This window comes from Gobio gobio (genome assembly GCF_949357685.1).
Source record: "Gobio gobio genome assembly, chromosome: 20".
In the NCBI taxonomy this organism is placed as follows: domain Eukaryota; kingdom Metazoa; phylum Chordata; class Actinopteri; order Cypriniformes; family Gobionidae; genus Gobio; species Gobio gobio.
Genome location: NC_137113.1, coordinates 19379560 through 19407468, shown reverse-complemented (window position 1 = coordinate 19407468; position 27909 = coordinate 19379560). Strand labels below are relative to the sequence as shown.

General features: G+C 37.0%; 1 protein-coding gene across 1 annotated transcript; it reads right to left on the bottom strand.

Annotated features, from left to right (window-relative positions):
• Positions 1-694: 694 nt before the first annotated feature.
• ogfod3 (2-oxoglutarate and iron dependent oxygenase domain containing 3) lies at positions 695-27909 on the bottom strand. Its single transcript, XM_079846041.1, has 9 exons — positions 27751-27909; positions 27298-27509; positions 23678-23753; positions 22557-22599; positions 19557-19621; positions 19005-19061; positions 18364-18517; positions 14302-14425; positions 695-2302 (listed from the first exon to the last, which is right to left on the bottom strand). The coding sequence occupies exons 1-9, from the start codon at positions 27816-27818 to the stop codon at positions 2166-2168; spliced, it is 936 nt and encodes a 311-aa protein (XP_079702167.1). The 5' UTR covers positions 27819-27909; the 3' UTR covers positions 695-2165.

Sequence of the window (27909 nt, the reverse complement as noted above, 5' to 3'; positions counted from 1 at the left end):
GTCAAGTAGCACCAGCGCTGATAATCTACCCGTGTCAGTATTGAGGCAAATATAATTTATTATCCTTATGAGCTGTGCTGTGCTGTGATGCGGTCGGAAACCAGATTAAAAATTGTCAAAGTATCCGTTTGAGCTTAAGAATTTGTTCAGCTGATTGAAAACAACTTTTTCAATGATCTTGTCTATGAAGGGAAGATTTGAGATTGGTATGTAATTGCTCAATGTGGTCTTATCCAGATTGCTTTTTCAGGAGGGGCTTAACTACTGCGGTTTTAAGGGAGGAATTTACCACTTCTAGGAGATCTGTCTCAAAACAGTTAAACACACTTTTGAAAAAAAGAAGTGGGGAGTGTGTCAAGAGTGCAGGTTGATGTTTTAAGGTTTCTTCTAAAATTTTTACAGTCAATTGCTTCGAAATCAGACATAGCAACAAATTACTGAAATTGTGGAAGAGTCTGTCTGACCTCAGCACAGCACGAGGATATACTAGATATGCTGATCTGATATGAGCACAACGAGACTTCTTTTAAAAACACTTTAAAAATCGTACAAATCCCAAACTTTTGAACGGCGATATCCTCCCCATATTTCAAAACAAACAAGCACATTTATACGCATGACGCACATCCAACATGTTCGACCCCATCATCTCATGCAAATGCAGCTCATCATAGATAAATAAGCAACTCCACATGATATGGACGGATTGTATTTCATATTGTATACAGTGGCAATAAATCAACTGTTCAGCCTAGTCACTGAGGGGATCTGCCCTGAGACACAAGACTGTGATTGCTGTTGGCAAAACCTACTTGTTTTGCATAAACCTAAAATGATCATTTTATGAAATGTCTTTGCACACTAGTTAATATTCAGCCTTCCAGTAGCTAAAGCATGAATGAATTAGCAACTGAAAATGGGACATTACTTACCATGAGAGATTTCCAATTAAACTATTGGTGATGCAACAGGAGCCGCAAATTAAGCATAAGCCAAAACTCATGAATCATCACATATGAGCAGACCTGAAAAAACAAGAGAAGCCTAAAGTGACTCCTCTTCCTATTATAATAAAGCTGAAGCATGCATTTCAATAGCAGGCATTAAATGTATAAGCAGATTCAGAATTTGTCTAAAATTCTTGGTTAAAATGCTAAGTTTATTCATTAAAATTCACCACAGGTTGTGACAGATTCATAGCATAACTTCTGAAAAACATACTATTGAGAAGATTTCGCTCAATGCTTTACATGAGAAAAATATCAAACTTCTGTTTTAAATCTCACTTCAACTCACAACTATCCAGTTTTGTGCACTGGGCCTGTAAACAGAGACACCAATTAGCTCAAAAACAAGCGTGTTGTGATTGGCTGAACCTGACTTTTACCACATAACGTCAGTGTAATTAAATCAAACACATTTGAAGGAGGTAATGCGTTTCCAAAAGCTCATCAGATACACAATACAAAAGGTCATACTTGGCACTGGAAAGTTAAAGAGACATTCAAACAAAAGAGCCATATAAAGTCAACTTTCTTTCTCTCTTTGAATATTACAAGAACAACACACTCGTTTATCAAAGATATCAAAAAGGTTTTCTTTTAAAACTTTCATTCAAGTAGAAAGACATGGCTGAAGGAATAAACTGTTCTTTTGGGTATGGAATCTGATACATTGATGTTTCATTAGAAGCATATGCAGGTTTTGAAAGCAATTCTACAAAGAACATTTGTTTCAGTTGGTGACATGAGCAGAAATATTTGACGAACGGGTTCCCAGCTCCTTGTTTTCATTACATACACCTGTTTTTATCATCCCACTTGTGTCTCCTGTCTAGACAGTGATTTAAGTACAATAATATAAAAGATTTGAAAGAGTGAAGCACAGCCAGGAAAGAGAAAGTTCAATTGTAAAGAAGGACCTTCGGAACGAAAGTCAAACCCAAAAGATGCGTGTCTTCAAAAACCACAGCAGTTCAAGTAAATCTCCTGAAAAACCCATCTGAGCACAGCAAATCCCAAACATTTTTCTAATGGGACAATAAGGTTTTTTTTTACGCCAGGAATCCGACTGTTGAAAGTGCCAGATGAGAGTGTTTCTGCATTTTCCTTTGTGTTTGCTCTAGGGTTCCTGTCACTCATCCGTCCCTTTGAGCCAGGTGGATCCTACGGCTGGGAGGGGTTATCAATGGCATAATCGGGGTCACATGTGAAGGACACCGTAATGGCATATCGTGTGCCCCAAACGACCTTCTCCACATGGTGGAGGTTCTCAGAACCGGATGAGAAGAAAGACACTCGACCTGCAGGAGATGACAGAAAGAAACAGTGATATGCTGAAAAACTGCAGATGAAGTATGTTAACATCAGGCTATCATGATGTTCAAACTCTAAGGATGCTCAGATTTTCTACAGATTTCCCCCCTCATGATGAAAAGGCAGTTTTAAGTTGTATCTTAATTTAAATGTTTGTGTTTGACAATTATTGTTGCGTTTCATGTTAAAATAAATGGAACAAGGCTCCAAATCATCAATCTAAATAAAAGTTGGTGCCGGGATAGTTACTAAAACATCCTAATTTTGCTTGGTTGGATTGTTGAATTCATTTTAAGCCACTTCAATTTTAAGAAGCAGAAAGGAGGCCTTTGCTAAACTTGATATTTATGTAAATTACCTTCATTATGTCTGCCTGGTGCTGGCCTTTGTAGACCATTCTTGATGATAGCAGTTGTACCGAATCTCATTAAATGTTCATGTTTTTTTGAAAAGCCGACTTTTAAAAGTGGAAATGCATGTGTAAAATTCTATGAATAAATGCTGTATGTTGGACTGCACTGCTGGAGGAATATCCATAACGCAACATAGATCCTGCAAGCTGGAAATAAACTGGAAGTATTAGGCAATGCAAATGGAATTCTGTAACGAAAAAGGATGGAAGGGATACATGCGGAGAAAATGGCAAAAAAAAAAAAACATGTATGATTTGTCAACAAAGTATGATATTGCACTAATGCAGTATTTTCCAAACCTGTCCTGGAGGCACCCCAGCCCTGCACATTTTGGCCCCGTCCACACGGAGTCGCGCTTAGCTGTATACGTAAAACATTTGTATCGTATCAGCATTTCGTCCAGACGGATCCGGCGTTTTAGGAGCCTGAAACCGGTATTTTTTGAAACCAGATACATCTGAAACCAACAACTGAGCTACGGCCACTGGGCATGCGCACATCAATATTGTGTCATTTATTTACTGTTTTCGCATTATTGTAAGGGTAGGTTTAGGGTTGGGGTGGGTGTAGGCGTTAAAAAAACACAATCTGGAAAGTAGCAAATTTATTTATTGTTATTTTATCGTGAGATTTTGCCTCACTTCCGACCATTGCTGTACCCCACAACTCTTCTCCGTTTTGAGTGCATTTATGTGGCAGAATTACAGCGCCACATACTGGTCTGGCATGTATACTACATACATCGTTTTGAGTCGGTTTCAGTGGTTTCGTGTGTACGCAGAAATTTCTCATCAGCTCATTAGTAGAGACTAAATTGCGTGAGTCTGATAAGGGAGACATACAAAATGTGCAGGGCTGGGATGCCTCCAGGACAGGTTTGAGAACTACTGCACTAATGAGCAAATGAGTTCTCAATGTGTCAGGCGTATGGAGAAACTATAAAGTATGGCATTCAGAGCCATTTTACATAAACAAAGCAAAATTTAAATAGCAGCTACTACTTTTAAAAAGGGCTTCACTAATATTTGTACATTTGAACAAAACTGACTGAAAATTTGTTTTTGCAATTTCTCCTCTTGGTCTTTCATTCAAAATATTCACAGCAACCTAACCTTTAATTTCTTTATTTAACCAGGTTAAAAATCTCTTTTACAAGAATGGCCTGGTCAAGAGGGAAGCAACAAATAACAAAAGGGTACAAAACAGAATCTAGTAAAAGTACCTTAAACTCTTTCAGTGATGGAAGCATTGTCAGCTTTAATTATTATTATTATTATTTTTAATTATTACAAGCAATATAAGCATTATATTTAAAAACTATTTTCTAAGTTCAGTTCGGCCCCGAGGAACTTTAAGGTAAAACAGGTAAATTGAACGAAGAATATAGTACAGATAATAGTACAGATTATATTTAGTAATATTTACATCCAGGATTTTTAAGTGCAAAAAAAAAAAAAAGTTTTTTTTTTTTTTTTTTTCTTGGAACATTTATACAGATGAGACGATTTACTCTTCTTTTTTTTTTGGAGAATCAACACAAAAGCAGGATTTTATACTTTTTGTTTAATATAATTAAATTGTATTTATGTCACCTCTAAACATTCTTAAAAAGCTCAATTCAAAGTTTTGAATACATTGTTTTCAATCTGTTCTGTCAAAATGGGCATGTCTTAAAAATCAATAATTTTTATCTATATCTCATTATTGATTCTTTATTTAAATGAATTGCTCCATTTAAATTATGTTCTTATGGTGTGATTATTGGGATTTACAGCAAGAGGAAATAACAAGCATTATACACTAGATACTTTCAAAACATTCCTCCATAAAATGCTAGACTTCACAGTGACAAATGCAGGTTGAAACTGGACGGATATTATATTAAAACCGCATGCTGCCTCCACGCTAATTAGCCAAGTCTAATTCTGTACACTTCAACTGAAGACGCATAAGGAGACATTTGCTAAACAGGATATTTATGCAAATTACATCCGTTGTGGCAGCTTCATTCTGACCCTCGTTGACTCTTTTTGATTGTGAAAGTTACAGTGAATCTCATTAAAATGTTACAGCGATACTACACGTTTGAGAAAATAAGACATTAGGATCAATATGCACGTGTAAATAACATGCTGCACTGCGTTTCTGGAGGAAAGTGTATAATGCCATGAAACCTGAAAGATGCCTCAGGACATGTGGAGTATTCGGCAGGAAAAATTTTAATCCCGATTACAGGGTTTGCATGGAAATTAGGAGAGGAGTGATATCAAGCAAGAGAGAAACTGGCTAAAAACATAAGGTTCAGTGATGTAGAAATTTAACAAATTAAGAATAAAAAGCTAAGAGGAGAGCACACAGTTTGCCAGCATGTTGTCATGTAACTAGAAAATTATATTTCAGAGGTTCTAATTATATGATTTGATTGCGTTTCCATGGAGAGGAGTTTAATAAGAAGAAGTGAAAAGAATATTTAGAGTGAGGGGAAAAAAAATGACAAAAAAAAACATTTCTGCCCTACAAAGGCAAAAGGCATTAACTTAATTTTTGGTCGAAATTGAGTTATTGATATTTTTGGGACATTTAAGACCTCCTTTATCATGTGAATAAGTATATTGAGTCAATTCCGTAGTTTAACCGAGAAAATAATGGGTTGTCTTAACCGTAACTTCAAAAAGCCCAGGAGAAACCAAGGCAGAACACTGTTACACCAGTTACTGCTTCTTTGCCTTTGTTTTAGAATGCTCAAATTGAGTTTGGATACTCTGCAATTGTTTAACCGTTGTTTAGAAGTTACTGTGTCGGCCTGCAGTTACATATTCTATGTTTGTTTTACTGTCCATTAAAGTTTGCTGCGTTTAAAATACAGTTTAGCCTGTGCCATACATCTGTCACTGAAGCACTTCTAACACACGATACCTGAATAAAAGTGTAGGTAAAACAAATAGTTGAGTGGTTGTTTTTACTAATTTTGTTTAAGGATGGTTGAGACCGCTTTGAAATACAGGCATCAAGGTCAAGGTAAGAAATTGTGTAACACAAAAGATGCATTAGACTAACAAATTAGATAGATCACAATCTACTTTGTTTAGCTCGCTAGCAGCCTATAGCATAACTAGTCAGCTATCCAATGAATAAGCTACCAAACTCTTCCATATAAAAATTTTGTAAATGGTGATCAGCAACCAAATATTGATAATGTGGAAGTTACTGCCATTTGCCTTAGTGTGACTTTTTACTTTTTGCAGACAATACAAAGGCAGAGTACAGTAACTTCAAAATAGGGGTCAAAAGTCACATTTGAGCTCATTTTTTTATGTAGATAATTTTCATTACTAAAACATCCAATTGCCAGATTTCTAGTGTCCTACCTATAATTAATTTGGCTGGACAACTGAAAATCTTTAAAGTCATTTTTCTCAGTTCCACACTAGTTAGGTTAAAGGGTTAGTTCACCCAAAAATTTAAATTCTGTCATTAATTTCTTACCCTCATGTTGTTCGACACCCATAAGACCTCTGTTCATCTTCGGAACACAAATGAAGATATTTTCGTTGAAATCCGATGGCTCAGAAAGACCTCCATTGGCACAATGCACTTTACACTCTCAAGACCCATTAAAGGTACTAAAGACGTCGTTACAAAGTCCATCTCACTACAGTGGTTCTACAATAACTTTATGAAGCGATGAGAATAGTTTTTGTGCGCAAAAAAAACGAAATAACGACTTCTATAGTGATGACCGATTTCAAAACACAGCATCATGAAGCTTCGAAGCGTTATGAATCAGTGAGTCGATTCAGTGGTTTTGATCGCCAAAGTCACGTGATTTCAGTTTGGCGGTTTGACACGCGATCCGAATCATGATTCGACTCGCTGATTCATAACGCTTCAAAGCTTCATGAAGCAGTGTTTTGAAATCGGTCATCACAATAAAAAGTCGTTATCTAGGGTTTTTTTTGTGCCCAAAAACTATTCTCGTCGCTTTATAAAGTTATTGTAGAACCACTGTAGTGAGATGGACTTTGTAACAACGTCTTTAGTACCTTTAATGGGTCTTGAGAGTGTAAAGTGCATTGTGCCAATGGAGGCCTTTCTGAGCCATTGGATTTCAACGAAAATATCTTCATTTGTGTTCCGAACGACATGAGGGTTAGTAATTAATGACAGAATTTACATTTTTGTTTGAACTAACCCTTTAAGGTTAGGTTTCTCAGTTAAGGTCTGTGACAAACAGTTGCCTTAAAATGCCTTATTATTGGAAAAAATAGGTAAAATGCAAACATTTCTACACAAGATAAACTATAGTTATTGTTAAAACCTTTAAATGCTTAACATGACAGATACTGTAGCTCACCACTTTAAGGTCTACTGCTTTTAAAAAGTGTCCCTATATTTGCACATCAAAACAGTCACATCTCTTTAACTGCACCCATTTCCTTTCGTCTGCTATCACAGACAAACACAGCCAAAAAAACCCCAGCCCTTTATTTTTCCACCTGACAATAAAAATGCACCTGTTGCCTCCTTTAAACTCCCCAGCTGGTTCTAACCATATGAGGCACTCACTGGGCTAAAAGCACGTTGCTCCTCTGTGACTCTCAAATCATGAGATGCAGCTGTGATCCCACAGGATTCATCCAGCACCAGGCGTGAATTTTCCCAGTGCGACAAAAATAAAGTGCTTTTTTCCACCCAATCTCATCTTCTAATACATGACATCATATTTCACACTCTACTTGCATTTGTATCAGCACCCCTCCCCCTTCTCATATCACCTCTGTCCTCCTCCCTTGTGTTTAGCGCTGGGTATCTCAACAGGCCAATATCTCTCCTCACATCCATCATCGAAGAGGGAGGTTGATTGTCAGTCTAACTATAATTACAGCCTGTTCGACGGAGTTATCCATCAGAGTAATAATTACCTCAGCGAAGATCAGGGCTCATCAGCCACACCTGATGGATAATCAACGCACCGGCAGAGCACACTGCTTCTGCCACCCAGTGAACAGGAACACGTTCCAGCTGCTACATCGAACGCACTGTATCCTAATTCATTTAAACCTGGAGGCAGGCATTCAAAACTACTCACCCTAGCTGGAGAGGGGGCACGACGGGAGGACGAATTCCAGAGCTGAAAACATTGGGGACTGATGAATAATGCATCAAAATGCATATCAGTTATATACATACATACAGTCATGGTCAAAATGATTGGCACCCTTGGTAAATATGAACAAAGCAGCTTATAAAAATTCATTTGCATTGTTAATCATTTTGATCTTTAAAAAAAACACAAAAAAACTAAAATCTAACCTTTCATTGAAGAAAAATAATTGAAAATGTGAGGAAAGTACATTCAATACATGTTGGCAAGATAACACCTTGTCAGGTGTTCTCCAACCTTAGCAGGCATTATAGAAGACGACTCTGAGAATTCCTCCATACAGAATCCATCAAATTCCCTGCTCCATGTTGGTGCTTCTTCACTTCAGTTCAGCCCATTCATTTTCTATAGGGTTCAGGTCATGGCAGAAGCTTCATTTTGTGACCAATTTGTGTGTTGGATCCTTGCCCTGAAGATCTAACCATGTCCCATTATACAATTTCTAGCAGAGGCCGTCAGGTTGATTTATTTGTTGGTATTCTCATAAGTTTATAATATGCCATTGAAAATACATACGGATGAGGGGTCGCCATGTTGCCCCTCCATCTTGAAAGTACATTAGCCAAAGAGGGACATACCTGTAAATTCAAGCTTCGCCTTTCGCGTTTTAACACTCGATGGCATGTGTCGAATGTGGACGAGGTCGAACTGGAAGCCATGTTAATCTTGGGCTAAAGCGGCCACCGTAGGAGTTAAAACGAAATCGGAATTGAGAGGAACAGAAACTAATATTCATTGGATGGTCATATACCTTTTCACCGCTAGATGGGGGAAAATATCACACAGTGTAGCTTTAAAGATCCAGCAGTATATTTAACCATGGACATGGGGTATATTTTATCCATTTGCACCAACCCATCTGGTGGGTTTACTGCCAAAACCAGTCTCGTTTGAAGTTCCAGTCTTCAGTGTCAGACAAGACAACTAATTTCTGCAATTCTCCATTTGTGATCCTCTTTGGCCACTCGAACTCTCCTCCTTGCCATGCAATATAGACACATGTACAATATAGACACGTGTCCTCTTCCAGGCATCTTTTGTTAATTGGAACTTTTATTGCTCCGATGACGGAAATTGGTTTTTTCAATGCTTTAGCCATTTCCTTACAGCCACTTTCTATTTTGTGAAGCTCAACAATCTTTTGCTGCACATCAGAACTATATTCTTTGGTTTTACCTATTGAAACGCAGTTTCGAAACGTGCAGCATTATTCAATGTGTTGACGTAATTTCCACTGAAACAGGAAGATAGGGTGGGTCATAATCGATCCTCCCCCTTTTTAAAATAGCCAATAGTGTTTAGTTTATATCACAGCTAGACCAGAGCTAAATAAACTGCAGTTTCCTCCTAATCTCTAACAGTTTCTCCTCTTAATATTCTCCATTATCACTTTAAAATATAGTAAGTAACTAAACTTTCTTTATATAGCACCTATCACAGATAAAAATCACAAAGTGCTTTACAAAATATATGAAATTTAACAAATTAACGCAGCACCATAGCATTCTGTGCAGAATTCAAATGGGTCCGATACATTTTTTGGATCCGCTCAGTGCTATTGTGTCTCTGGACCGGAGCAGTCTGTGTGTGTGCTGCACTTGACACTAACATGAAACCAGACTTCATTCGCCCTAATGGAAAGCATATTTATACCGTCTGAATTTTTCCCTGTCCCATATATAGTGCACTATGTGCCATTCACCATAGAAAATAGCTGAAGTGCAGCGTGAGGTCATCAAATTCATTGATCCATATTTCCGGAAGTGAGAGACTAAGTTTTGAATGTTTATATCTTTTAAATACAAATATTGTCATTTTTTGGAGCACATTAGCTTATAGAAAACATTAAGGCTAACATGTTCATTCTAAACCCCCCAAAACTTCAAATTTCAAAGCGACTTTAAGGGAATTTGGCCTTTGTGTTTCCTCATTTTTATACTCCTGTGAAACAAGAAGTCGTGGCTGGACAATTTCATGTTCCTAGTCACGATGAATAGGAATCAGAGATATTTTACTCATAGGCCACAATTATTGGTACCCCTAGAAATTCTTATGTGTTTGATAAAAACATTTCATAATGTGATTACCCCCCACGCTTTTTTTTTACTTCAAAAAAAGGTTAGATTCTTGAGAATTTCTTTAATGCAAGATCAAAAGAATAAACAATGTAGATTTATTTGTACAGTCATCTTTGATCATATTTACCAAGGTTGCCAATAATTCTGACCATGACTGCATATATGTATAATAATATCTTAAATCTTAATAATGTCAACACCTGGGAAACAGGCTATATTTATGTATTAATGTGTTTCACAACCATTTGCCTAGAATACATTTTTCAGTGAAATGTCACCTATCAGAGCATCTGCCAGTTGCTTCAGAGATTTTGGAGGGGGAATCTGCTTCTCACTCTTTTCTCTAAAACTGCTCACAGTGGTGCAGTGATATTCAAGTCAGGTGATCAAGCTGGCCATGGCAGATGTTGAAGTTCAGCTTGGTGCTCCAGCTGTCCAGGTTTTATGATTATTAATGGCACCATATTTTCCAAATTTTAGCATTGGAGTCTGTGATTAAAGTTTTAGAAATTGTGTCTCTTTCATGGATGTTGGCTTTCTAAAGTTCTCTATGGTCGGTTTTTGTGGAAACAGGATCTCTTCAAAGTGAATATTGAGTTCGCCTTTCACTTTTTCTGCATTATTTCTTTGTTGTTTGGACAAATGTTTTCTTAGTGTTCGCTTTTGGTTTTTGTCAAAGCAAGTCTTGCCTTTGTGTACAAAACTGTTGTTCTTAAAAGGTGCCCTGGAATGAAAAATGGATTTAACCATGGCATAGTTGAATAACAAGAGTTCAGTACATGGAAATCACATACTGTGAGTCACAAACACCATTGCTTCCTCCTTCATATGTAAATCTCGTTTGTGAAAAACACCACGGAAAAATAGGCGAATCTCAACATAACATTGACTGTTGCGCAACAGTCGGGATCATTAATATGTACGCCCCCAACAGGCGGAACTGCACAGCCGAATCATCGGGAGTTCTGCAGGTATTGTGAAGAAACAAGCGTCAAGCGAGGATAGCGAAAATGGCAGATCATGGAAATAAATGTTATGTTCCAGGCTGTGCAGGGGACGTGAGGACTTTTCATACCCTTCCCACAGAACAAAACTGTCAACAGGCATGGTTGATGTTTATCTATAACCGGATACCGCGGCAATTTAATTCAAAGTTGTTCGTTTGCTCTGCCCATTTCACCACGGACAGTTTTTCTAACCTGGGACAATATCTGATACTGGAGAAGCGGCAATTCAAAACTATATTCCCGCAAGCAGTTAGTGATCTTATCCACGTATTGGCTGTCTAAACTATTTCTGATTAAATTTAAAGTTTCTTAGTGTGCTGTACAAACAACATATTTACGTGCTACCCAGTTCGCTGTTTAGAGTTTGTGACACAAAGTGAAGCAGCTATCATTGTAAAATCATACGGTGATGCATTACAATGATTAAAATATTTTTACAATGCTAAAAACACAGTTGTGACTGCTGATGTTATGCGTTAACGTGTAAAGTTAATGTTATATGCTAGTTCACACGTAGGCTGAAGTTATAGTACTGATGTTACGTTTTGCAGGTCTCACTGAAAACAAAGACTAAACTTAACACTCAGAAGCGTCCATTTCCAATCTCAAATCTGCATCTTCGTCAGAAACAGGATCAAACATATAAAGGTTGGATGCATAATCTCTCCATTTTCATGACAGACAGTGTAGATGCGTTTCTGTCACTAAAGCTACTGAAATTAGCCACACAGTGAAACAGCCAATCAGAGCAGAACTCCATATTAATATTCATAACCCTTCCAAATAAGGCAAAAACAGACCATTTCATTCTAGGGACAATTTCTGGGGTTGTAAATGGATATTTAATATTGTTTCAACTCATTCTAGGGCACCTTTAAAAGACAAAATAATTGGGCTGTTAAGGTTACAAACGCTCCTGCTAAATGGGCTCCCATGATTGTCCTTTTCAGAAGTCTGACAAATCACCCATTTCAACAACCACTTGTACTAATCACTGCTGAACACAACTTTTATACAACCTAGAGAATATAGAGAATGAAAAGATAAAAATCGCAATGTTTGTTTTTCCCTGTAGCCTAAACAAATTATATGAACCCCTATAACAATGGCTGTACATAATATTTTGTTCAATGCACGTACCAGTCACCTGCCATCAACTATCACCCTTCCATCAATCTTTAATGGGTTGGTTCAGGGAGCACATCATGATCAAATGTCAAAACACCTCTCACTGGCCTAGTGGGGATATGTGGGGGCAGATTTTTAAAGAAAAGATCCTGACAGTTTCTATCATCATTGTATGACAGCACCGAGTGCACCTTTGGAAATAGCAGACATTATCCACTCAAAATTGACAGATTGTAATAAAGAGCTGAAAGGTAAATTAATTCACATGCACGAGTCAAAATAACAGCTTCTCCGTGCAGACCACATAATCAGGCAGCCATTCATGGATAGCGTCATCATGGGACATTATCTAAATGCCAGGCTAAGAAAACAAAACAATTAGACCATGCAACAGGTATGTAAAACAAGTCATAAAGAGGGTTTGGAGTGTTTATGTAATCACCACAATAGAGGAGAGAGCCTTAGTGAAACTCCATATTACTTCATGGTGGCATACAAAAAGTGATAATTATTGCTAATTCTTTTGCACTTCAAATGAACCATAAAACCACTTACATGATTCAGTAAATGGACTCCAGTGTGCGAAAGAACCTCAGCGGTGCCAATTAATAACCTCATAAAGTTTATACACACAACCTGCAGTGCATCTTCATGACAGATTTATTATGTTAGTGCTTAACAATTGTGTCTTCCTAGAGGAAGTACACTTATTGCTACTTTAAGTTGCAGTTCGCCCTTACCAATAGAATTCAAAGAATGGAAACTTAACATGACACACAAAACAATCATTCTGTATTGCACATTATATGCCACATTAGGCACAGTTACCAGGCAGTGTGACTGATCTTAATTTAGGCTGACTTAACACCATGTCTGGCAAGAGTTCATTTGAATACTCAGGAGCACAGAAATTAAATAAATTGCCAGTGGGCATTAAATGTAAATCCAACAAGGTAGATTTTAGCTTTAAGCATTTTCATACATATTTCATATGAGTTTAATTTATATTAACGCAAACTGCAACTCACAGGTTTGGGCTTGGTACAATTTTTTTATGCTTTTGAAAGAAGTTTTTTATAAAATTAAAAACACTGTAAAAATATGGAATTCCAAAGCTTAAAATTATAAAATTATAAATAAATACATAAATAAATATACAAAGAAATGTAAAAATACAAAAATAAATGAGCATTTATACTTTTATTTCCTTAAATCTCAAAATGTATAATTGTATTTTTTTCCCCCACATTTAATGGAAATATTAGTGGATAATTTCACGTTCTTCCAAGTCAAAGTATCTGTTATCAGATCTGTTGATCTGCGGTTTCTGTTCATGTGTGCTAAGATATTTTAGAAATCCCGACCAGACGTTGTTTTACAGCCATGTTCGGAATAAAGAGTACATGTGGTAATCCTACATACAGTTAAGGTGATATTTAATGACTTAAACTGTGATATAAGATTTTGGATATATTGCCCATCTCGAAGTCATTCATTCCCTGTGCGACTTTTTGCAACGGCTTGCGTTTTGTTTGGTCACACCACAAGGTGTCACTGTGGCCTCAAAGCTCAGCACAGACACTCTGAGCTTGATTGCTATGTCTGAGGTAAAACACGCCCCCCTCATTAGCATACAGACAACGAAATGTAGAAATAAATAAATGTAGCCATAAATACATATATACATAAATAAATGTGGACATAAATAAATGTAGAAATAAACAAATAAAAAAATAATTAAAATGTGGACAAAAATACAATTATACATAAATAAGGAAATAAAAGTATAAATACTCATTTATTTTTGCTTTTTTTTTACCTTTCTTTGTATATTTATGGATGTATATTTTTGCTTTTTTACATTTCTTTGTATATTTCTTTATGTATTTATTTATAATTATGTCAGCTTTGGAATTCCATATTAAAACAGTATTTTTTTAAATATTATTATAATTTAAAAACTGCTTCTATTTAAATATATTTTTCTAAATATTTTTCTCAAACATATGCATCTACTGTACATAATGAATATGATTAATCAGAATATAATTTAATTTATCATAAATTCGATTTCTTTCCCCCCCTTTTTTATTTACTGACAGCCGTAATTTAATCATTATCTTGCTTGAACACATTACATTATTTGTATGCTTTTATACAAATCCAGATGATGCGTGTGATATTGTGTGTATTTACCAGCACGTGGCTCCACCGTTCGGTTGCTATTTGGGTCCATGAAGACAAACCGTCCGCCACCAAACTCCAAACCATAATCAGACAAGTAGAGCAAAGATGTGTAGTCAAAAGATCCATAAGTCTCCTGTTAAAAAATATGCACATTTTAAACACCATGAACATTACTTTTCTGAAAAACTTCAAACAAATCTCAGAATGAGCCTAAAGCACTAATTTAGATGTTTTAATAATTAATCTTAGTTTGATGGGGAGAACCAAACTGATCACAACGTGATGTCTTATGGGGTTTTTCACAACAACAAAAAAAAAGAAAATCTAATCCCTGTTGATTGACAGATTCATTCATTTATTTTTAATTGCTGCATTTTTTTAAATGTAGACAAGTAAAGATCTCAAAAAAAAAAAAATGCCCTCAAGTAAAGGCTAAGATTTCCTGGCTTAACGAAAAACAGTGGTAGAATTTAACGGCATCCCTGGGACTTTAAAGAGATTTCCCTCATAAAGCAGTGCAGAGTTTAGTGATCCCAAACCACACAGGCGTCACTTCTCGGCATGTCGAATTACACTTTTAACTACTTTAATCAAATCTGGGGTTTAAGACTGGCAGTATTCTGGCGACAGCACGTTGTTTCCAGTGTTTTTTCAGAGACTGATTAATGAGGAATATTCTACACACCTACCGCAGAGGGAGTACATTCAGCATTTGAGACGCTTATTTGTTTTTATTATTCTACCAATGCCAAAATATCATCCCACAACCCATATGGACAAACCCTACCAACACAGCACATTATCACTGTGGTGTAATGCATTTCTGTCTAAACACGAGCTGATTCAAGTGAATCGTACAATTGCATAAGCAAATAACAGATGATGACAATGTGGACGATTACATTTCAAAAACAAACCAATAGGTGCAGCTACAAGCTACAACGACCTTCTCATTCTTTTTGCCTCTCATGCAGCATGAAGAGATCCAAAACACAAAAGCAATTTATCTTTAATGTAAGCAGTTTATTCCTCTGATGTGTTACAGCCAAGCACGTAAACCTTGCCTGCGAAGTGAAATGATCACTTTGATTAAATCACCCTGATGTCCGCATTCATAAACGCACAACCAACTCATAGATCAAAAGGTACTTCTAAAGACCAGACATAAATTAACTTGATTTTAGATCCCCTCAAGACCTCATATCAACAGCTAGAAAGTGATGTAGCAACATTGCTCTTTTTCAAAAATAAATAATGTCTTTAAAAGGCAATGTTGTTGCGATTAAAACTAAGTCTGGCCAAATATAGAATTTGGGTCCTAAATGTGCTGTACCAAACATTGTTTTGTGTGCAAATATTGTTGAGCACTTCCATCTTTATAAATAAGAAATTCAGAGAAGAGTCTCTTATATGCTAAAACCATATGAGCCAGTGGTGTACTGCAAGTCTTGGCCCCTCCTGGGGCTCGTTATGTATGGGTATTTAGGGGTTCAAGTGTGTAGCGCGTAAACCCAATTGGAATTGTTGGGATTTTCAAAGATCAACATTCTGCCCAAAAAGTGATCGGGCAGACAGTAGACTATGGTAGTACCCTCCCCGTCTACAACATCAAGGCTCGCCCCGATTGGCCTGATGGTGGTGCAACAGCAATCAAAATCACAAAATCTCTCATAACTCCTAAACCGACCAGTCGCAGACTCACTTGTATCATTGGAATACTTTGCTCAAGTGTGGTCATGTGAAAAAAGATGCAGCGACTGGCCACTTGGTGGCGCTATAAAATGGAATATAACTACGCAAAAGTCAGTCCGATTGATTTGAAAACTGCCATGCAGTGTCTTTGCCCAAGGCACTGTGATGGTCTTAGACAGCGGTGTCCAAAGTCTGGCACGTGGGCCAAATGCGTGGGACGCATAATTTACAAATCGTGCAGTTTCACAATGTCAAAACAAGGTGGCAGTACTAGATTTCAGGCCAGGGATATGTGGAAAAAAGAAACGAAACAGCGCTACTTCTGCGTGCACTGCGCACCGCGTGTCTCACAAGCTCACAAATGTGTTTACTTGCTGAATGTCTCGATCCCGCGCCCACTAAACAGACAGTGAGAAGTGCAGGAGTTCGGCGTAGAGGTCACTGGTACAAGCTGCAAATCTCTGTGATTTAATTTAGTTTAAAGCCAGCTGAAACAGCGCTGACTTAACAACACTAACATGCAAATCAGTATAAATGTTGAGCCGATCAGGTCAGAATAATTTTAAATCAACAATTCACCAGCATTTAACATGAATTTACTGTGGTAACACTAACTGTAACCGTGGCGAAATTGTCTTAATATCTAATTTTATTTAATTTTTAATGTAGACATGTATTAAAAGAGTAATAAATGCCAAATTACAGAATATATTTGTGTCATAAACTTGTAGTTTTGCATTTGTATTTATTATGTAGACTAAATACCATAAAGCCGTTATAGATATAGAAACAATATTTTTACTTACACATACACACACACACACACACACACACACACACACACACACACATAAACATACATACATAAATACATACAAAAATAGCAAAGGAGCCAGCCCCCAGGTGTGTCCACAACATCGAATCTAGCCCCCTTTTAAAAAAGTTTGGACACCCCTGGTCTAAGTTGTTCAAGCATCTCAAAAAACATGGCCGCTGTGGGCCAATGAAGTTTGAGCAACACAGGAGGTACAAAAGTTTCAATCTGAACAAAAATCACTGGACTTGTTTAACTAATTTTTCAACCTCAATAAAACCCCTGCAGGACAAATCTCTGGACTCTAAAGAAAATTACGAACTTTAGCATTTGGATAGCTATAACAGGGTCATTTAGAAAATGGGCGTGGCCAAGTGTACCCAAAAGTCTATCAGTCCTAAACTAAAACTCAGAACTTCACGAAATTAGGTGAACTCATATGATTCTAAAGAAGCATGCAAGCTTTTATGAAGATCGGGCCTTAGGTGACGTTATAACTGTTAAAACTGCAAAATGCTATATTTTTATAGCAAACTCACATGATATTGCTAAAAGAAAAATCTTTTTTGTGTCTGATTTACGTAGAACTTGGTGAGCACATGCGAAATATGATTCTAAAGAAGCATGCAAACTTATGGAAATTTGGCCATAGGTTGCGCTATAACTTAAAAAGCTTTAAAAAACACATTTCCTTAGTAAATTACCTACAGTATATTGGCTGTAAATAGTGTCTTCCATCAATGATTTAGGTGGTTACACGCTTGCTAAATAAAACATAATACGTTTTTATGCATGTGCTTAAAGGCCTTAAGGCCTACAGGCAGTTATGTGATTTTGGGCAATTTAGTCCGCTCTTAAATAATACTCTTTTTATTTTGCCAGATCGGTTCTGAAATATTTTTTGTTAGTGCTTCAAGTCAGTCTTTTAGAAAGCATAAATGTCACATCAATCAGCATGCGTCAGTGCAAATCAGTAAATCAACATTACAGTATGTGATTCACTGTGATTGTGATTCATGTATATAATACATCTGTGCAGCATTATAAGTCTGTGTAAACACCAAGTATATTTGCCACTTTAAAATCAAATTCAACTATTATATATATGGTTCAAGAAGCGGGCACCATAGGGCTGTGGGGATCTCCCATATGCCAGTAATTGGGGTTGAGTGCCAATTAATTTCATATCTGTAATAATTAGCTGATGCATGGTTACATCATGAATATAATATTAATCTAGTTCCATTATTCATATCCAAATCCCTTTGTGTTTGCTTCCCTAGACAAGTATTTCAAGTTCTGCTTTATTTCAAGTCACTGAACTAATTTGATGTGAAACATTATTTATTTATAAATGTCAACTTTGCAATAATATGGCCTATTAAAACTAGCTCAAAACATCTGGGCCCTTGCTCATGGAGATATTTTTGGTCCAAGTTCTGAGGGAACAAATGTGATTGGCAGTTTCAGAACACTGGTCATAGAGTAAACATTAGGAGTTCTTGAACATTCCTAGGATATGATTTAAAAGCTAGACGTTAAACGTTTTCTTGGATCTGCGTTACCTTATCGATATGTGGGTGCCAGTACTCATCATGAGTGGTTTTGGCAGAGGTGCTGTTGATGCGAGAGAAGAAGGTGGGCTTTGTGAGGTACATCTGTTCGGAGTCCAGACCAAAAGTCTCAGCTATCACCTTTTGAATTCGGCCACGAACATCCCTGGTTTAAAACGGAGCACATACAATTTCTTTATATAGTTGACATCCGCTTGTGGTACTTTTATCCATCCATATCCATAATAGGGATTACAAAACCACAGATTTTCAAAACCAACCAGATGGTGGGCTGCCAAAAAGTCTAGCTGACTAATCGTTAAGGAAGCCCAGAGAAATTAGATTTACATGACACATTCTTGTGTTAAAAAATATCTAAGTATTTTTAATTTGACACATTGTAGTAAAGCTGCTAATGGTTTAAAACCTGCATGTGTATAGTTAAAATGACAGAAGCTAAAAAACAACAACAAAAAATATATTAATAAAAAAAAAAGCAAAATATAAAAAATACTATTAAAATCAAATTCAATAAATAAAAGAATAATACAATAATAAAATACAAACCGATAAATAAATAAATAGACTAATGACTAATGTTGGACTCACGTTAATAGATTTTTTTATTTTATTTTTGTCAAAAAAGAACTCACCTGTACAGTTCAAAATCTTCTTCTGTAAAAACATCCTGTATCTCATTCTTAAAATATCTGTGGATGAAAAAGCATATGGATTTATTAGCGATAAAAAATAAAAACCAATATCAAACCCTCCCCCTTAAGCATTTGTAGGATGGCAGCCATTTAAATACTGAAACACTGCCGCCACATCAAAATGCAAGCAGCAATAGATTCACATACAAAAGGACCAAAATGTCACTAGCGTGCCAACACATGCCAGCTGTACAACTTAACTGCCAACACAGTACCAGCCTGTGTGTGGGCACCAAAGTGCAAACGACATGAGGAAAATCTCCAGGTGTAAGAGGTGATCTTTCACAATCAAAGCTAGAAAAGTCATTCCCATCCCATCCCGCCATTGATTTCTGCTCAGCTCCTCAGGCCCAGGGGTATACTTTGATGTGAACATGAAACATACCTCGAGATATTAGATTGAGCTGTGATTCGGAGAGATCAAGCTGTGGCTGAAGTTCAGTTGGAGACGACTTCCTGTTAGGTGCTGAAAAATTCACACAGAATACTCACCTATAGATATTTACAAACTGCTTCCCCATCGACAACGCCCCAGAGTGAAGATCCAGGATGGAGGCCTGTACGCAACAATATAGACAGTGGAAACACAGTGGAGACAGTCAATATTTGACAAAAGAAAGCACAATTTTCCCTAGTGTCTCTGGTCTGAGTAAACTCCAAAGACAAACACTGAGGGCTTGGCTTGGTGCTGGACTGTACCGCTGAGGTTGTTGTTATTCGTGCTGCTTCATAAGGTCAACAGATGGACTCCTCTCATCCCCGGTATTCCCTGCTCTCTGTCTCCGCACACTTCATAAATCATCATGATGGGGCTGATCTGCTCTTAAAAACTCAGCAGGACCCTCTGTTATACCCTCTTTTAGTTCACTGGTTACACTCTATAAAAGGCCTCTTTGCCTGGTAAGATCCCAGAGTAGGTTTCTACCTTAAAAGTTAATTTGATGTAACATTACACAGGTATCAGATATTCTCTGTGTAATTCACTGCAGTCAAAATAAAGTGAACACATCATAAAAGTAATCCACGGTCCTTACATAAGAGGGGTTAAAAAGGTCACCAAGCGAACATGCTTCAATTTAGCATTTTTCTAAAGTTACATGAAATGTATAATTACCACTTAAATTATCAGCATAATAATTTGTGTGAAAGACTTGAACACCAACATTCAAAAGTGCGGGGTCAGTAAGGTTTTTTTGGTTGCACTTTATTTTACGGTGTCATTGTTACAGTGTAATTATATATTTAAGTACAGAGTAATATTAATTAACTACATGTACTTACTTACTATAGAGTTAGGGTAGCATTAGGGTTTGTTTGAGGGTTAGTTGCATGTAATTGCCAGCAGCTTTATCGCCCCGTAGCCCAAGACTGGTTTCCCCCTGAAGCTAAGCAGGACTGAGCCAGGTCAGTACCTGGATGGGAGACCTCTTGGGAAACCTAGGTTGCTGCTGGAAGAGGTGTTAGTGAGGCCAGCAGGGGGTGCTCACCCTGTGGTCTGTGTGGGTCCTAACGCCCCAGTATAGCGATGGGGACACTGTACTGTAACAAGCACCGTCCTTCGGATGAGACGTAAACCGATTTCCTGACTCTCTGTGGTCATTAAAAATCCCAGGATATCCTTTGGAAAACCCCGGCATCCTTGCCAAATTTGCCCATTGGCCTCTGTCCATCATGGCCTCCTTATCATTCCCCTATCCTGATTGGCTTAATCACTCTGTCTCCTCTACATCAATCAGCTGGTGTGTGGTGGGTGTTCTGGCGCATCATGGATGTGTCGCTTCATCCAGTTGGATGCTGCACATCGTTGGTGGTTGAGGAGATTCCCTCCTTCTATATGTAAAGCACTTTGAGTACCCAGAAAAAGCGCTATATAAATTTAAATTAATAATGCATAATTTACTGTTATTACTATGGTAAGTACAAGTAACATAATGTAACAAGGACAGGGTAAAATAAAGTGTAACCATTTTTTTTTTTTTTATTCAGCAAGGATGCATTAAATTGATCAAAAGTGATGTAAAGACAGTATAACAGCTATACAAAAGAATGACATGTTTATTATATATTATATGTTTTTTGTGTGCTTTCCTAGGGCTGTGCAATATATAGAAATTATCGAAATATCGCAAATGTACATATCGCAGTATGCATATCGCAATGGCACGCAATATCTGAATGATTCTAATAGGCTACTTCAACATTGTGAAAAGTGTACGTTTTAGGTTGACGCATATAGCAGAGAATAGACTGGGCACACGACTGTTACTTATGTGACTTGCTTGACGTTAAAAAGAGTTATTAAACGCAATAACTTGCGAAAAACAACTCCTTGTAGTCTCACGCTGTCTGCTGTCTGATACACACACACCGAAACGTGCGCACAGGCCATTCTTTTTTTCGTGTCTTGTTACACACTCGAACTGACAAATACACACACAGTTACGTCAAAATGGCTGTCTTGATGAGTAATCATGTAAACACAGTCGATTATGCTTTAAGTGAAGGATATCAGTTGGGGAAAGAAATTGATTTTACACACTTAAAACAATATCGTATTGCATATCGAATATCGCATTTTTTAACAAGGATATCGCATATCGCATTTTTCTTCAGTATCGCACAGCCCTAGTGCTTTCCATTCATAAAAGCATCCTGAAGAAAGGTTTTTACGGTTTTCACAAAATATTAGTCATATTTTTTGTCAATCAGCATATTGGAATGATTTCTGAAGGATCGTGTGACACTGAAGACTGGAGTAAGGATGCTGAAAGTTCAGATTTGCCAATCGAAATCAAATACATTTTAAAATATATCAAAATAGAAAAAAGTGTTTTAAATTGTAATAATATTTCACAATGTTACTGTTTTTCGTGTATTTTTGAAGTTAATTGCCACTCCATGCCACTATACCAGAAACATTGTCAATTAATTAATCAGGAAACAGATCAAACTGTAGCAGCGTAACTATTTAACATTAATATGACTTTTATAAAAGGGGTTGTGACACTTTCAGAAATACTGGACCTTCACTCTAAATTGTATCAGGCGCATTATTTTACAATGTGGTTTGGGTCTCAACATCACATGTACTTTTCTACAATGATCTTTTCCAGTATTTTACCATTAAGCTGCAGAGTGATGAACTGGTGAGCTGAGCTAAATCCGTTACGAATGTAAAACACAATTTCAACAACCACTGGCAATGTCACACGCTGTTCCCATCAAATGTGCTTCCAGAATCGGCCACCCATCAAATAAGAATTCTCAAATGTACACTTAATTTGAGTGCTTTCCTGTAGAAACTCAATCATACCAAACAATATGGTGCCATCTAGACACATAATGGAAAAGAAATTTGCTTTTGAATTCCAGCTGAAGACACAACCATAGTGTGTACTGCCCTCTTGTGTTCTCAAGCAGCTGCTTCCTTGATAGACCAGCATGCAACTCTTTTTAAACACAGATGCAAGCATATGAAGAGTGTCTACTCACACCACCATCTGAGCCAGCAAGTGATAACCCCCGCTCAGCTAACCTGTGGAATAAGAGGCGGCAAAAGATCAGAGTTAGTAAGAATTTCTTTAAAATATAAAAAAGAACCAAGGACACATTCAATTGATCAAAAATGAGAGCAAAGACATTTTCAAAGGCCCTTTCACACCAAACATGATAACTATAAATATAACAACTATATTAGCGTCCACACAAAAAAAAAAATTCTGAAAGTGATTCCAATATTGTTTCTCTGTGCCATTATCGTTAGAGCTGTGGTGTGGACTCTGCTATTCTTTTATATCTAGAAAGATTTTAGAACTCTTTATCGTTATAGTTATCGTTCTTGGTGTGAACAGGTCTAAAAGGGATAGTTCATCCAAAAATGAAAATTCTGTCATCATTTACTCACCCTCAAGATGTTCCAAACCTGTATACAATTCTTTGTTCTGCTGAACACAAAGGAAAATATTTTGAAGAAAGTTTGCAACCAGGCTGCTTTGGGACACCATTGACTTCCATAGAAGGAAGTCAATGATGCCTGAAAACTGTTCAGTTACCCACATTCTTCAAAATATCTTCCTTTGTGTTCAACAGAACAAAGAAATGGATACAGGTTTGGAACACCTTGAGGGTGAGTAAATGATGACAGAATTTTCATTTCATTATCCTTTTAATATCATAAAAGATTACCATTTCAAATAAATGCTGTTCTTTGGAACTTTCTATTCATCAAAGAATCTTGAAAAAAGTATCAGGGTTTCCACAAATAAATAAATAAATAAATAAATAAATAATATATATATATATATATATATAAGCAGAAAGATAATTTGATACTGAAGAAATTTAAATTCAGCTTTAGCATCACAGAAATATATGAATCACCTAAAGTAACATGGTGATGAAAAAATGGGAGATGGGAGGAAAAATTACATGTAAATGCTTTTGCGTTGTTTTTGCAAATGTTTTGCATCCCACCGAGAAAATGTCCATTCGCTCGCAAAACGATCACTTAAAAAAGTACTTTGCAAGGGAATATGCGAGCAAACAATCTTTCAGACCCCAAGCTATTGAACGACAGTACATATATTTTGATGCATATCTGTGTGCATGTGTACCTTCTAAGCTTCTGTGCCTCCTCCAAAGTCACAACACTATCTGAAATAGCTCTGCCGCATTTTGTTGGGGTGCAACCTGAGGACAGAATGTATTAATTATCCTTTCATATCGGTTCATTAATTATGACACGGATTAAAGTAACTGACTCTACGCCTCCGCCAAATTCTCTTTTCAAACTGCATATTCAATGACACATTCAGCAAGGCAACTTGCCTTGCAAAATGTACTGCATAATGACTCTGAAGTTTATTCCAGCATCCTCTCAGAGAGGAAGCGCTTTTGGTCAGGCAACATTCACAGTGGGCTGTTCAATTCACAACAAGGCTAAAATTTTGGCACCTGGAGGAATTCGTAAGACCTACCAATGAAATGGCTACGGTTAGCTTCGGGACAAAATATTTTCCTGAATATATTGTCTCTTTCCCAGAGTTTATTTACACCCGTCATAAAGAGAGTGGTATGAACTAGAGCCACGGGAATGCTTGTTAAACCCAGAGCTTGCTTTGTTTGTGAAGCCTACAGCTTTTTGAAGCTGGTGTGAGGTTCGATAATGAGTCCTATGTGGGAGGATTCAGACTGTCAATCACAGCTCTGGCCTCTCATCAAATATCTAACTTCATGATATACACCGATGGAATGCACAGGTGCTACCTTTGTTCAAGCAAAGCTTTCTACTCCTAGAAGTTGGTTGGGAGCAGGTTTCCTCTGATACAGCAATGCGTTTTAGTTCAAAGTTCGCCCCAGTTTTATAACACAGAATTTTTGGAACAAAGATGCAAATAGTAAAGAACTACTAGCTGGGCTCTTAAAGGGATCGTTCACCCAAAAGTGAAAATTACCCCATGATTTAGCAATCTTAGGTGTTTATGACATTCTTCTTTCAGATGAATACAATCGGCGTTATATAAAAAAATGTCCTGGCTAATCCAAGCTTTATAATGGCAGTGAATGGGAGCCCAAAATTTGAAGCCCAAAAAAGTGCATACGGGGGGTTAATCAACCCTTTAAGGGTAACACTTCGCTTCTTTGCGGTCAAAATGTAACCTTATAAATATAAATATATTGGCTTATAAATTCTCTAGTGTTTTTAGACATAAATACTTATTTTTATTTGGATTTATACTTCGACATTCTCAAAGACTACTTTTCGTCAATGTTTAGATTTTTTTTTTTATGTTGATTTGAAGTGTCAGTTTTTGCATGAATTTTACTACATTCAAACCGGAGCAGAGACGGGAACATTTTGAACATATAACATCAAAATTGTGTCTATTTTGCACTCTTGATATTTTAGAGCGTCACCCCTACATTGCTGTGCACTTTTTTCTGCATCATCGCTGATTTGTGGTTTGCATCACCAAAAGATTCTGAGTTTTTGTATTTTTGCATTTTTCCCATTAATTTTAAGTGTGATTATTTAACATAACCGAATCATCTCCATGATTTGTTTTTGTGTTCACATAACTAATGTGACAAAAGTCACCAAGTGTCAGCCCATTCCGATGAAGCAAAAAAAAAAAAAAAAATTCAAAACATAAAATGTTTCTGTCATTTTTGACCGAAGAGGACTTAAAGGGATAGTTTACCCAAAAATGAAAATGACCCATGATTTACTCACTCATGTTGTTTCAAACCTGTTTGAGTTGCTTTCTTCCGTTGAACACAAATAGGAAGATATTCTGAAGAATGTTGGTATCCAGACAGTTGACGGTTGACATTGACTTCCATAGTAGGAAAAAAAATAATCTTTGGAAGTCAATGGCTACCATCAAATGTGTGGTTACAAACATTTTTCAAACTTTTTTTTTTGTGTTCAACAGAAGAAAGAAACCTATACAGGTTTGGAACAACATGAGGGTGAGTAAACATGGGGTAATTTTCATATTTTGGGTAAACTATCCCTTTAAAGGGATGCGAAGCTAAGAAAAATATCCATATTTAAAACTTTATAAGGTAAAATATCTAGCTCCGCCAGACCACTTTCCATATTCAACTTATGAAGAACGTGTAACACCTCTTGCAGTTCAAAACGTTAACGTATATACATATATATAAAACTAAATTAGCATTTAGATTAAAATGTTTTTTAGAAAAATGTGTTATGTAATGTTTCATAAAGACATGATCTTCACATGCACGTAGCAGTATGCAAAAACAAAACAAAAACAGCGGTCAACTGACGGGTTAGTCAGTCTCATAATTTACCCTACTTCATTTAAAGAAGAATGTAATTTACATTAATACTAAGTTAAATATTTTCATAAACTTTTGGAAATAACTCTGCACAAGAGGAAAATAATTAAATGACAGATTAAGTTAAATACTTTAACTTTCTTCCTTCTTGATTTTTATACTCACCTGCCACTTTTTTTAGGCACACCATGCTTGTATCGGTTGGCTTTTTACCTTCAGAACTGCCAGAAATGAATTCTTCACGACAGATAAAACAATGTACTGGAAACATTTCAATATTTTGCTGCACATCCATGATGCAAATCTCTTGTTCCACCACATCCCTAAAAGTGCTCTATCGGATTAAGATCTGGTGACTGTGGAGGCCATTTGAGTATAGTGAACTCATTGTCATGTTCAAAAAAACAGTTTGAGATGATCTGAGCTTTGTGACATGGGTTAGGACATGTTATCCTGCTGGAATGGTCATAAAAGGATGGACATGGTCAGCAACAAAACTCAGGTAGGGTTAAACAATGCTCAATTGATACTAAAAATATCACCCACAGCACCAGCTCGCAAGCCAATGGAGAGTTGCTAGACTACCCTGGCTGCGTCTACATTTCTAGGCTAGCCCTGGCCCGCTATGCAGCCCAATACGCAACAAACTACAATGCACTGTGTATTCTGACACCTTCCTGTAAGAACCAACATTAACTTCTTGAGCAATTTGAGCCCGTCTGTTTGATCGGACCACACAGGCCAGCCTTTGCTCCCCACGTGCATCAATGAGCCATGGCCGTCCATGACCCTGTTGCCGGTTCACCACTGTTCCCTTCCTTCCCTGTACCACATATGATAGATACTGAACACTGCAGACCAGGAACACACCACAAGAGCTGCAGTTTTGGAGATGCTCTGACCCGGTCGTCTAGCCATCACAATTTGGCCCTTGTCAAACTCGCTCAAATCCTTACGCTTGCCCATTCCCTGTTTCTAACACATCAACTTTGAGGACAAAAGGTTCAGTTGCTGCCTAATATATCCACCCCACTAACAGGTGCCGTGATGACGAGATAACCAGTGTTATTCACTTTATCTGTCAGTGGTCAATGTTATGCCTGATTGGTGTATATTGTAAATATTACTTATTATATTTTCTCTAAAAACCAAGCAATACATGCATGTTAAATGCCACTGTTAAAAAACATAGAAGCAAAGTAGCAAAAGAATTGTAATAAAATACGAATATAAATAGTAAGAAAGAGTATGTACCAATTACAGTTCAATATGCAATATTCCACAATAACATCATAGTGAATGTTAAATTTATAAAAAACTGAAATACACACCAAAACCAAAGCTGAAATTTCCAATAAAGTTTGCAATGTAGTCTGCACTTTGAGTGGATGGAGCTCAGTGAATGGAAGAAGAATCACCAACATACCTGGGAATATCTTGTGCTTCTTGTAGTCTTCAGAGCACTCAACTGTGAACACTCTGGGCTGTGTGAGGATCTCACCTCTTGAAACCAAAGTGTGTATAAAGTCATTAGTCCATGTGAAATACAGCCAGCTCACTAGGGCAGTGACTCCTATCACCAGCAACAACGTGGACCAGTTACCTCTCCAAGAGGAGGCCTGTCTCTGCGCATTTCCCCTGAATGAACACACATAGAAATGCCGCCTAAGAACCGATGGACTGTAAGGTGTGCATTTGTTTCATCCATTCATTTGACTCTCAGATTGCACAACGAAAGAAACAAGATTAATATACACCTATTCTCCGTTATGCAGGGAGTATTATGCATGTAAACAAGGATTTGAAGCAGCATCACTTTTTAATTGCAGCAATGGAAAGTCAATGTGAGCTCAAAGTTTCAAAAATTGAAAATCATTACCTCTTTATTTTCTTTTCAATGGCGCTACTTTCTGGGTTTTTACTGATTACTCTTCGTTGTACAGTCATGTTTAATAAATATACCTGTCTGCTTGCATCAACATAACACGTGTATGGTTTCGTTTCACAATGTTTGCCTACTGAACTGCCTTGTAAAGTT